The sequence below is a fragment of the Stylophora pistillata genome, chromosome 6 (genome assembly GCF_964205215.1).
Source record: "Stylophora pistillata chromosome 6, jaStyPist1.2, whole genome shotgun sequence".
NCBI classification, from domain to species: domain Eukaryota; kingdom Metazoa; phylum Cnidaria; class Anthozoa; order Scleractinia; family Pocilloporidae; genus Stylophora; species Stylophora pistillata.
This window is the reverse complement of record NC_142524.1, coordinates 25,356,778-25,370,341: the sequence shown is the minus strand read 5'-3', so window position 1 is coordinate 25,370,341 and position 13,564 is coordinate 25,356,778. Positions and strand designations below refer to the sequence as shown.

General features: G+C 39.2%; 1 protein-coding gene and 1 pseudogene across 1 annotated transcript; both read right to left on the bottom strand.

Annotated features, from left to right (window-relative positions):
* Positions 1 to 3,408: 3,408 nt before the first annotated feature.
* Positions 3,409 to 4,190, bottom strand: LOC148729051 (uncharacterized; annotated as a pseudogene).
* Positions 4,191 to 4,504: 314 nt separating this feature from the next.
* Positions 4,505 to 13,564, bottom strand: LOC148729050 (uncharacterized). The gene is made up of 9 exons (XM_088725515.1): positions 13,473 to 13,564; positions 12,053 to 12,330; positions 11,667 to 11,781; positions 7,869 to 7,991; positions 7,472 to 7,594; positions 6,967 to 7,092; positions 6,185 to 6,218; positions 5,764 to 5,890; positions 4,505 to 5,555 (listed from the first exon to the last, which is right to left on the bottom strand). Exons 1-9 carry the CDS (start codon positions 13,543 to 13,545, stop codon positions 5,037 to 5,039), a joined length of 1,518 nt encoding a protein of 505 aa, XP_088581641.1. The 5' UTR covers positions 13,546 to 13,564; the 3' UTR covers positions 4,505 to 5,036.

Here is a 13,564-nt window from a genome sequence, read left to right as displayed (position 1 = left end):
GCCAAACTAATAGAAAATAAACAAGTCATGTCAAAATGATCCCTGTGTGCTGCTAACATGTTCTTGGTGGTAAAGGCTGTGGTAGTTCTACCTCCTCAGAATGAAGAAATTCCTTAGTATCACCACTTTGTTCTGAGTCCGTGTAATCTGTTCCACCATCGTCAAGGCAGCTGCTTGGCTCATCAGAGAGGCTGTCAGACTCATCTTGCCCCTTTAAGAAAAGATGGGAGGTTTCCACTTGGTGAAGATAAAAGTAATATAAACTCAAAAAGATTCCCCAGGAACCTTTCACAAACACATATACAATAGGAATACATCATAACAGAAATAGTACACTGTATGACACTTAAAAGGACATTCATTTTAAATGTACAGCAGGTTTAACTTATTACAGAACTCTTGGGGGGGTTCTCATTTGATGTTCTTGTTGGGCACATACTCAGTGCTGTGTAAACAGAACTGCACTCTTTACGAAATTCTCAACTTTGCAGGAAAACTCCCCAAACAGGCAGACATATGAAAAAATTATTTTTCTACATGCCCAATGTGGGTTGAATTTCCTCACTTCAAGGCCCTGTTTGTTTGACAAGGGTTCAATCCGCTGGAATTGTGTACCATACATGTAAATCAAAAAGGGATTGAGCCTCCCATGATATACTGGCTCACTCCATGGTTAAGATACAGAAATGACACATATACACTGTGCACGTAATCAAGTAAACCGTACCTATTGACCACCATTGTGAGAGTCAGATCGACTGCAGTCATCTGTGAGGTTGAGAAAGGAAAAAGGTAAGAAAAAGGTTAGTTTCTAACCCAAAAGAACACCAATGAAATGTGTAGAAAACAAAAATAAAATGTAAAGAAAAAGCAGTTGAAAACAATTGTATTTTTTTATCCTGTGAGTATGAAATAATTTTAAACTGGTTTGACATAGGAACTAAATGAATAAAGTGAAACAGTGTTCAACACTAACTCTTGCCCACTTGCCTGGGGCAAGTTAAATTTTACCTTGTGCAAGTGTGTAAGCTGCACAGGCTACCCGTTTGGGCAAGTGGTTAAGGATAACACTCGAGCTGCTGGGACAAGAGTAAAATCTAACAGCTGCAGCAAAATCCCCTGAACCCTTTTTTGAAATTTTAGTTATGGGAACATAGAAGGAGAATGAAAAACAAGTACAAGTTTTGAAAATTCAATGAAACATCACGCAAAGTGAGCTGGTGGTTTTTTTTGGGCAGCCAAATAATACACTCAGCAAGTAAAACTGGAGACATTGTTGCCTCGAGGGCAAGTAAGCAGGAAAATTAGTGTCAAATAATGGTGAAGACAATCTTCACTTTCGAGAGGATGCTGAAAATTACAGGACTTAACAAAGCAAGTAGATTTTTCGGTCAGGCCAGCAGTTAAAATTTTCTTTGCTAACTTGCCAGATGAACAAGCTGTCACTTAAAGGCCCATTTTCATCCGAGATCCTTTGCAGTCCTTTGTTTTTATTTTGGAATCGCGTTATTGTTAAATGGCGAACTCTGATAGTCATTCACATACACTATTAAAAAGAAAAACAAATATTTGGTGAAGAACACAGTAAACAAATTTGCAGCTAAATATTTGAGACTGAAAAATCATAAATCGAGTCTGTGTATAACACTTGCACAAAGCTTACTTGATGTTCAAGGAAATTGTTCGGCTTCAACACTAAATAAAATATAAACAAATAACCAATATTGGCCAAAACTGATTTACTTTACGCATTTCAATTATAGAATAATGACTTGTACAAATGAGATCGCTTACATACATATCTCAGGATCTCAAGTAAAAATCAGTCAAATAATTATTTTCACCTCGAAAAAATCTCCCCAGAGTCTCTAGTTCCATCGTAGGAACAATGCAATAACATTTCTGCAAAAGCACTGTCTGTAGTGTAACCGAAACCCATCGCTGGGCATTGTTGCCCTCCATAAATCATACTCAGACTCTCGAAGTCGAATAACCTTTGCCGAGCCGGGCAGACCCGGCCTTCCTCTAGACCGCTTCTTCGGCGGCATGAACTTTTCAAATGACGTTTTTCACCGTCATACAAGTAAGAATTAAAAACTATTTGCTGATATGGATACTACGACAGTTTGTTGTTCGCACATGATTCAAGATGGAACTTTGAAAGCCCTAATTAATAAGATGGAAGAAGACATCAAAGTGATTCCGCAACTTCGAGGAAAATAGCGTACTTTTCATATATGAAAAATGATCTGGGCGCGCAAGGCATCTCGGTTGAAAATGGGTCTTTAAATAACAAAAATCAATTGAGCGTCACCGGTCGATCGATGAAAGAAATGAAAAATAAAAATTGACAGTGGCTGTAAAGAAAATATAGCTCTTGTATCTGTGTGATTTTACATAGTGAAGCACAGATTTCGCAGACGAACGGTAAGAGTCTGGTATGAAAAAGGGAGAGAAAAAAACCACTACTGCGCATGCTGAAACAAGAAAAATAAAGTGTTTCTGAAACAAAACCTCGTACTTCCGTCCCCTCTAAGTCTGAATACATCAGCAGAAACATAACGAAAATATGTTTCCTACAAGTAACCTCGTATTTCCGTCGACATTCTGCCTTGTTACGTCAACGGAAAGAAGAGGAAAACGTGTTTCCGAAACGTAACCTTGTATTTCCGTGAGCGTTTCGGTCTTAAGGAAATATAAATAATTCGTGTTTCCGGAGCGTTACCTCGTGTTTCCGCACATGTAAACATGAAGTTACATATGCGGAAACATTTGTTTCCTTCAACAGAAACCTGCCGAAAACATGTAAAAAACGTGGTTCAGATCCGTTGTTACGGCAGCAACGGAAACACGAGTAAACGTTACCAAACCGGCAGCGGAAACACATGTTAACCATCGTGTTTCCACAACGGTTTCACAAATTTATCTCACGTTTCCGTTAACGGATTCTTAATATATTTCGTCATGAGTTAGGATCGAGATTGTTAAACTAGAAAACAGGAAGTGCTGCAAGTGAGCTTATGCTCTAAACTATCGAGCGTGTTGGCTCAAATTTTTCGCGACGTTAATTTCCTTGCACAAGACAAGCTTCTTTTCACTATGGACATTGCATCTCTCTATACTGTCATTCCTAGTTGCAAAGGTGTTCTGGCCCTCAATTTTTTTTTTTTTTTTTTAATCTACACACTTTTAAGGAACCTAAATCTGAAACACTACTTCACTCAACTGCACCAGTGCTCACACTCGATTTTTTTTTCATTCGGGGAAACCTTTTGGAAACAAACCTATGGCGTAACCATGGGTGCCAAAAAGGGACCTGGCTCTGCCAATCTTTTTGTAGGTTTTGTCGAACACCAATTTTTCAGCCGTTGTAGTGAGCAAGAGACTGCTCGTTTCGATGGCCAGAAATCAGTAGACATGATATGTCGATTTGGGACTCCAACATTGGACAACAGAGTTATGGCCATCGCTCTGATGGTGTGTTTTATTGAACAGCCCAACCGCTTTGCTGATTTTTTTCATCATTTTTGCCAACGTTTAGACGCCTAATGGCCGTTGCTCGAACTACACGTCTTCTTCAGGGCTGAAATTTGCCTTCGGTTACCGGAAAAACGCATTGCATTTCGGGTTTATCTTTTCAAGGTAGAGCTTTAGAGCCTTGTAGCTGTCGTATTGGTCTACAGTTTCGTACATTCTAGCTCCCTTTTACCGGGATGATTCTACGAAGCTTTATCATGGGCAATGGCTGCGAATTTTCGCCCGGCTGCATCGACGCCAAAATTGAAGCTTTTGGTTGTTAGATCTCTCTGTCCCCCACGGCCTCTCCGGAAAAAGAAAAGAACTATATGAAACCAGACATTTCTCAAAGGCGAGAGCGAGGAGGAAAGCGAAAAAACACCACTAGTTTATAGCTGTTTGAAATGCTCTTCTTCAATTGCAGGTTTGTGAGTTACGTTTTCCTTTCCGCTTCGTTTTAAATTGACAAGTTGCGCGTCTAATATTTGGTTTAACCGCAAAAATCTCGGCTCACTTGCTAGTTGGAGCCCTTTGTTGTAGGGAGACGAGTTGAGATACCTTTCAATTCCGTGTCTAAATTCAAGCAAGGTGGATTTACTATATAACTCCCCTTTCTGAGTTCGTGCTTCGGCATAAAATCGCCTTAGGTTGTGGTCCAGCTGACCAATCGTCATGTCTTCGAGCGGTGTTTTCTCTGAGCACCAGGCTGAGATTGAACGCGTGAATGGCTCAAAAGAATTGATCTCTGTTATTTAGTATAGTAAAAGAACAGACGACTGAGGATTATAGGAAAGACATTTTGTATAACTCACAAGTACAGTTTGCCGGAAGTATTTAAACAGCTTCCCACGCCGGAAAAACTTTACAATGAACGCTTGTACAGAATTTTATTATCGCTAAATCGCTGAAACACGCTCTCTAAAACTGCTGCTATTTATTACTCACCTCAAGCAAAAGAAACTGACGTCAGCGTACAACCCACGGGCAAATGGATCGAGAATATAGGCCAATCAGAGCGCGCGCTTTTGCAGAGCTATGTTATAAGCGTACCAGTAGCTTTCCATGTTCAAATCATCTTGTGCAAGATCATTTGTTTCTCGCGACTGCCTCCATGCCACTGACAAAGGTTAATGAAATAGTTACGTTGACAAAAAAAATCGGTTTCAAAACAGTATAGTGATTAAGCTTAACGTATTTACCCTTCAATCTGGAAAAGGTGGTATGGAGGGAACTTGCAATGAGGCAAAACCTTCATAAACCTCTTTTCGACAAGAATTTTCCTTAAAAATGTCATTCCTATCCCGGTGCTTTTGAAATTTCATATTGTCTGATGTTTACTGTTGCACTATGATTTTATTCTCTTGGAGTATTACCAATACAAAAAATTTACTATTACTCAACTGAAGATTAACTATTTGATTATGGAAATCTATAGTTTAATTAACTGGTAAGCCTTAACAATACATTGCCCTTCTTCGTGTTTTTGAACTTAAGAGTTAGGAATCTAGCTGTGTCCCCCGTCACTGAACCAGGATGTACCCCATGGCTTTGATGTGCTTTTCTCCATTATCAGGCTGGTGTGTTGCCTCGTTTCCACAAGTATTGGAGTCATCATGCAGACCTCCTGTGCCAAAACCAATCCTGGAGTCACAAGAAGAGCAGTCATTCTGCTGGTTAGCAGTGATGCCGATTCTTGCTTTGGATTGACGAAGTTGGTCTCCCACTGCATTGAATCCTTCCTTGTTGCAGTGGGGCTGCAACGATGCCTGTGAGCCAATCAATATCTCCCAATTTTTACGACCAAGTAAGGTGGCGCGGTATTCTCCATCAGCGATGAGTGAGTGGAGAGAGTCCGCATGCTTCTTGATGACAATGAATCTGAGCTGATTGCCGATCTTCATGCCGAGACAGATGTTGGAGAAGGATGTGTCCCAGTAGGTTGGTAACTTTGTCTCTTGAAAGTCAAAGCCAGTCTTCCCTCCTAGAAGGTTGTAAGAACTTCTGTTCCTCCAAAATTGGGAATCGTAATGGAAGGTACTCTGAAATTTATAGCAAATGATTAATTTTTTGTTAATTCTTAATTAATGAAATAACAGTAATAGCCTGTTTCAGGCTCCTATTCAGTGAAGACAAGCAAGCAAAGCTTGACCTTTTTCAGGAAAACAGCTGCCATTTTGCCCATCCCCTTTCTCGCATCTTTGCATTGACCTTTATCCACAATAAATTTCTTAGCAAATAAATTCATACCTTATTACCATTGATCTTCATGACCGGCGTCCATCCCCCATCTCCGCATCCAAAGTCTCCCAGGTGACAGAAAACAGAAATTGGCTTTGAGTCTAGGAGCAGGGTGACCTCGCCACTCTTTTTGGTTCTATTGAATAAAGTATCTCTTTATTAGGAGAGATACAGCTGAAATTTGATGAAGGCCATGGCTTCTACATATTCAGTAAATGATACAAAGTACTTTTAATTCCTCTCAAACAAGATTCAAGTGTGGAAGATTATTCTATTGTAAAGATTATCATTCTCAGTATCCTCATTTTCAGAGCTTTCCTTGTCCTTCTTCCTTTTCGAATTATTAGTCCTATTATTTTCATGTTTTTCCTCTATAGTTCTCTTCGGCTTTGTTTTTGTCTTTAAATTAATTAATTAATTATTGACTTACACATTGCGGTCGAAAATTTCCTTACATGTCAAAGCTGGAAAAAAAAAGGTATATCAACGGCAAAATAGTCTTTAAGAGGAAAAAAGAACGGGGTGATGTAAAAGCATTTTTTTTTTAGGGAAACGTTTATATGTGGAAGAGAAATATATAACATTCAAATCCAAGTTAAAAAGTGTGACTGGTTGCCGATTATAGGGAAGAATAGTCCCTTAGTACGAAAGTTATCAAGATCATTCATCTGTGATAGCTTTGATATTATCCATGGAGCGATTCCAATTGAGGGTCAGAAGTAACCCACAGTTGTATTGGTTTCACTTAAGTAAGCTTTGCGAATATTCCAGATACTCACCATGCAAAGCAGATCAAAGCTATTGCGACTTGGTTCCTCGTGTTTTCGTGCTGTCGGTGGGTGTCTAATGCGCACGATGAAACTGGAAGCAACGGAGCCGAGAATTTAAGATGCGTCCAAACCACTGATAGCTTCGCCGTTCGTTCTCACACCACTTGAAGTTTCAAATGTACACCAGAAGGCCGCTATTTACGCAGGGTAGCGTTTATAAACCCTTCGAGTGTCTTTTTCATTTATTTTCTCAATAGTTCCTAGCAAGGCTTTTATCGAATTTTTCCATATTTTTTGTTTTTCTTTTTTTGTTATTGTTTTGTTTTGTTTTTGTTGGTTTGTTTGTTTATTGTTTACCAGTTTACACAAAAGAACGTCTCAAAACTGATGTCTAAACAGAGGCATTTCAAGAAACTAAGAAATACCGCAGGAAAAATATTACCCGAACGGCAGATATTTCCATCTCCGTAGTATCCTGGTTTGCATGTACAGTTGTACGATCCCTTGGTATTGTTGCACACTGCATCAGCACTGCAGTTTTGTGTTCCTGAAGCACACTCGTTCATATCTGAAAGAGCTCTTCATTAACAAGAATCTCATCACTGCAGTTAACTTTAGAAATGAACGCAGATTTAAAAGCAGAGTATGAACAACGAATGGAGACCCACGCTGGCTATTGAAATATGAAAATACTCTCCTCTCATTAAACGTCATCATTGCAGATGTGAAAATAAAGTGTGTAAAACGAATTGAACCCAAAGAGGAATCCGACAGGTAATCTTGCAAATTTTTCAGCAGCTCTCTAACCAATAGGGCCATCAAGCCAGTTACGGGGATTGACTATTGTACGACTTGATGTATTTATTTGATGAGAATTAGACATTAGTCACCAGACCCTATTTAATTGATTAAGATTAGACTCTGAAACTAAGCTGCGTTTTAATTACCTTTGCAAGTCCTTCCATCTCCAGTAAATCCTGGTTTGCATTTGCAGCGATACGATCCCTTGGTATTGCTGCACAGAGCATCAACACTACAGTTGGATTTTCTCATGGCACACTCATTTATATCTGTTAACTCAAAGCAACTGATTTAGTGAGGAAAACCCTTAGGCGCGTTACTACTTTATAGGGTTGAATATGTTTTTTCTTTAGTTTCTTCAGAAATTCAGTTGGCTGTTCCGTCGGCACACTCGTTTATACCTGTAAAATTCAAGGCAACTGACTTAACAAGGAAAACCCCTAAGTACGTGACTAATTTCATCATTTGTAGGGTTGAACATGTTTTTTTCATTAATTTTTATTCCTTTGTTCGTCAAGATAATTAGGTTTTGGTCTAGTTCACCTTTGCATGTCCTTCCATCTCCAGAATATCCCGATTTACACGAACAGTTGTAAGAACCTTCGGTGTTGTTGCAAACAGAATGTTTACTGCATTCTTGTGTTCTTGCAGCACACTCATCGACATCTGCAAATTAGATCGTCATCATTGCGAATGTAAAAATAAAGTGGAAAGAAACAAATTGACACTTGCGTGGGATCTGACATGATAGTCTTACAATATTGGAGCATTTCTCTAACCAAGAGATAAATAAATAAATGAACTTTAATAGCTAACACAATTACTGGTAACCCAGTAGTTTACATTGTGGGCTGTAGTAAAAAGAATTATAAAAACTAGATTATCAAGAACAGCATGCACACAAATATATTCAAAACGTTCTAGAGATAGTAAAATGTTCACCATCTGAATTACTTTGTGAAAAACTGTTCACTACCTGATTCTTAAAGTTGCTTTCATCTCTAATAATTTTAAATTTGTCGTCCAGACGGTTTCATAAGTGGCACTCGCATGAAATGTTCTAAGGCCTCCGTTGGAGCGACATTTCGGAGCGGCCAGATGATCATGAAAAGAAACTCGCGTATTATAAGAATGGGTGTTTTTTACATAAGTTCTATAGCTTGTAATAATGCGGATAATGAGGACACTCTCCGCTTACAATTTTCAATATCATGCACAATTTCTTCATGCGCAATACATCATCATTTGGCATCCACCGTAGTTTCTTGAACATTTGAACTGAGTTATCGTGGAAACTAGCATCTAAAATTAACCTACTACAACGTTTCTGCACTCTAAGTAATCTCAGCAGTTGATCGTTAGAGGCGTTACCCCAAACCGAGCAGCAATTTTCAAAGACAGGCTTAATAAGCGCATACAATAACAATTTTCTGCAGTGGAGGTCAAGGTAGCCATTCGCTCTTTTTAGCAGATAAATTATAGAGTTCAGCTTCCAAATTAATTATTCGATGTGGTTGTGCCAGCTAATGTGCTTGTCGATCTTATCGCCTGAGAGTTTTTCATCTTTGGCTTCGTCTGTTGCCATTTAAGTAAAGATCTAAGGTTGGGTTGTTAGCGTATTTCAATATCTGTCGTGTAGCTATGAGTAGGTGTTTCGTCTTCTTTGTGTTAGGTACCATTTTTTTAACTTAAACCAATTGCTAGCATTGTTTAGGCTGACTTGCAAATTCTGTTGGATATGATCAATGGAGTGATCGGAGGTCCATAGCATTGTATCAGCAGCATATATTTCGGGGTCAGAACTTGATAGGCAAAGAGGTAAGTCGTTAATATAAAGAGAAAAGAGGACGGGACCCAAAATTGATCCTCCTCGAACGCCTTGTGGCAACGTGAGAGGGTTAGATAGTGATCCAGAAATAGCGCATGTTTAAGTTCGATCGCATAAATACGATTTGAACCATCTCACGGTTGGTTCACTAGCGTGGTATTTAGCGATTTTAGATAATAGAATGTCGTGACTCACTAAGTCCAAGGCTTTGCTCAGACTCAAGAATATCGACCCAAAAAATTTTATCGATAGCCTTCAGCCAGTTGTCTGTGAGGTTCAACAGGGCAGTTTCGCATGAATGATGTGGGCGATAGGCAGACTGTTTGCCGTATAGAAGGTTATTGTCGTATAGGTATTTTAAGTAGCATGAAGCAATATCTCTTTCAAGAGGTTTAGAGATAACTGGCAGGATTGAGATAGGCCCATAGTTGTTTCTGTCATGAGGTGAGTCTTTCTTGTAGACAGGAGTTAGCTTGCTGTTTTCAATTTATCCGGAAAAATGGCTTTACTGATGCGAGAATTGTAGATGTTGGTCAAACAATTAGATATCGCCGGTAGTGCTAGTTTTAGAATTTTAATTCCTATCCCATCCAGGCCTGTGGCTTTGTTCCTCCTATGCGCTTTGTATATTCTTCAACTTCTTGAGTGGTCATGATGGGGATATCAAACTGCGTAGAGACATCTATGCGAGCATTAATAAAGTGTGAAATGCTAGCCTCTATGTTAGCAAGTACCTGTTCGTTGACTGTGACCTAAGCCACGTTTGCAGCCCGCTGTATGTTAGTCCCGGAAATGATCGATAGTTAAAAGCATCAGCCATGGAAAGTGGGTCTGTTATTTCTTAGCCATCCATTTCAATGAAAGAGGGTGTTAAAGGAATCGGATGTGTTGGTAGTGCATGTTTAAGTGTTTTCCAGAGTTTTCGGGGTTGCCCATATTTTCAGTGATTTCATTTCTCATGTAGGCCGATTTTGCGTTAGCGATCATTTTGACAACTTGATTCCTTAGCTTCTTATACATGGTGTTCGCTAGGACATTAGTTTTCGCACGTTTCTTGATCTTATTTCTGGTTCGGATACAATCAGTGATACAGCTATTTATCCAAGGTGGCAGCTTTTTCCGCTTTACACTTTTCTCGACAATGGGTGCGTGCTGGTTGATTACACTATTAAAAATCAGCTTCCAGGTTTCCAACTTGTCGTTAACATCAAACACTGACCATGGAGCGGTATCTAGATCGTAAATAAAACTGTTTTTGTCAGAATTATTAAAGCTTCGATATTTGATGGTATCATGATGCAGTTTGGGGGATTCAAGGTCGCGAAACTTGTGTACAAGCAGACTGGATAGTGATCACTCAGTCCATATATTGGGACTACGGTTTCGATGATCCGCTCTGGATGCGAAACATAAATATGATCTAGCAACGCGGCCGAACATCGAGCAACCCTTGTAGGAGTTGAAGAAGAGACGATCTGTTTCATTCTTGCGTCCCGGAACATTATAAATAACCTACAAGACCCATTTACTGCTAGCAAGTCGATGTTAAAGTCACCAACCGCAATAACTTCGTTATACCTGCTCATAGAAATGCCGATTAATTGGTCAAGAAATTTGTAGAAATCAGGATTTGAGCCGGTTTGGTGGGCGGTAAATAACAATGAATAAAATCTTTGGGCCTGATCGATGTTGTTTCATTTCCAGGCAGAGATGTTCGAGCTCAATGGATGAATCCAACAATCGAACTCGACGACAAAGGAGAGAATTGTTAACATAAGCGGTAACCCCACCACCTCTCTTTGAGTCGCTCCGATCACAGTGGTGGATCTGATAATTCTTCGAAGCAATCATGCAGTCGCTCCGAGTGAAATTTAACCAGGTTTCACTCATTGCAAATACATCAAAATCATTAAGTTTCATCGGAGTCTTTACCTCTTCAAGATGGCGAGAAAAAGATCTCACATCTGATTTTATCGGGAAGGTGGGATGTTCGAGTTCGAGATCGTAAAATTTCCAACTGTGGTGTCATTTCTCGCTAGTGGGCCGAGGTTTGAAGAAATATCACCATGCAGAGCAATGAGTTCGATATTAAATGCCGAACGGTGATTGCCATAGTATATTGCCACAGCGCGACTGTACCCGCTTCTCTTCAAGAAATTAACATGGCGTCTTTTGAATTGCAAACATGCAGGAGCGTATTCAAGATAAGTAGTTGTGGCGCCTTGAAAAGCCATTCCAACTCTGTCAAAGCTGAACATGTCAGCTTGCAGCTCCCTGTAGGAGAACTAGGCGAGCGTAGCTACCAAACAGGACCAAGAAATTAACTTGAAGGTCACTATCGAGATTTCGGCACGCATTCACATTGGACAGAATTGGCTCTGCTCAAGCCAGTTGAAAGATTGTTATAATTTGCGAAAATCGGACCTAAACTTTTACAGATACTTTTAGAAGTTGTGTATAAAACTCTGAGCCCAAACAAGTCTACGACCGCGGGTTGACATGGCAAGATTTACCTTTTTTACAGTTTGGACCTTTGAATCCAGTGGTGCACAAACAGCGATATCCTTTGTCGGTAAAACCGCTTTGACAAGTTGCATTGTTATCGCAAGGGTTATCAACACAAGCGCTCTGAAGCCAAAAGGAGAAAATGTATTAACAACCTTAGTATCATACGTTGAAATATTGATGTCGCAGGTTGCATGGGTAATCAATCATCTTCAAATTTTAAATTTAGAGCAGGCAAAGAAAATAAGATAGAAAACGAGGGGCGTAATGATAGTGCTAGAGTTAAAAATATCTGAAGTAATATTAGAATTATAGCTATCATTTGAACACCTATGGCTGAGAAAGTAGATCTTCGTCGCTGAAAATAAGTATTTGCTGATGATCCAACACCTACCTCGGCTGCACGATAAAAATAATTTTCTTCTTTCTTCAGCTCGCTTTTGTGTCCTTCGTGAGTAACATTATTCAACTCACATTTGTACCCTCGTTGCCTACCCACTCGTTTATCAAGATTAATGCTGACACAGTCAGGCTCCATGTAACACATGATCTCACAAAAATTCATTGTCATGACTTCAACGATGCGAATCACGTGGTTTACGAGACGCTTGCCGTCTAGTGCTTTTGTAGGTGTAAACTCAAAATGCCGGCATTGGTCTTCATCGCAAAATTCTTAACAATTTAGAAGAAATATAAGAAAAGGAAAACAATGTTAGTAGACATAAACATATAAGAATTGATAATTATGGGAACAATAATATTATGATTATAGTATGGCAATTTGGTTTTATCAACTAAGTTGAAATTTAACAAAAGGTAAACACCACAGCGTACACTATTGAGTTATGGATGCACGCGGGAGGTTGCTAAGCACGAAAGAAGCGTAAGAGTCACTCGAGACGATAGCCGAGAGCGACTCTAGCTTCTTGAGTGCTTAGCAAACCTCCAGAGTGCATCCATAACTCAATAGTGTACGCTGTGGTGTTTACCATTTGTTTTAGAACATAACATTGATACATTGTAGCTAAAGAGTTCTCTTTTATTTAACAAATCTAACGCGACCAGAAAAAAACAAGCGCGCGCGGAAAACTAGTCTTTGCTCACGTCAGCAGCGTACACCCATGGGCAAATGAGGGACGCTAAATTAACCAATCAGAGCGCGCGCTTTATTTTGGTTATGTTATAATGTAAATTGGCCACCGTAAAGAGTTTTAAAAAAGCTGACGTTTCGATCGTTAACCCTTCGGCTAACGCTCGAAGCGTCAGCTTTGAAACCCTTAACGATGGCCAATTTAAAATTTGAACATAGTTGAGAAACTAAACCAAATTACCTTGTTACCCCCACCGACGCAGCAAAACAGTTTCTATAGAAACTTTCCCCCATACTTATGTATCCACCTCTCTATATATATCTGTTTATTTCTTGTATTGTCGCAATGAAGGAGTCTTTTTACTTTACTTTTTTGACTCCACACTTCTTGTTTGTATCCGCTTCTGTGGTTATTGCGCTAATAAAGTATGATATTTGTTCAGTTTTAGTCAGCTTTTTCCCCAACAAATAAACAGTTTAAAAGTTAATTTTTACCATAATTTTTTTTCCGCTAATGATAGATTTAAGTAAAACTAACCTTGAGGAGTTTAAAGGAATTTAAAAGTGTTTAGTGATCTTTAAGCGTTTCATTTTTTTTCGGAAATAAATAACAAAAACCCATTTAAACAAATAACAGGTACGGGTGTGAACCGGTAAATATTATAAAGAAGGACTGTTTTCTCTTCACTTTCCCCACTCAGAAATGAGTAATGGTAAAACTGACCTTTCGATGAGACAGAAGCAGGTATCATGAAATACCAAACTAACAGAACAAAGATAAAAATCGAATTCTTCATATCACAGATCGCTTTCTGA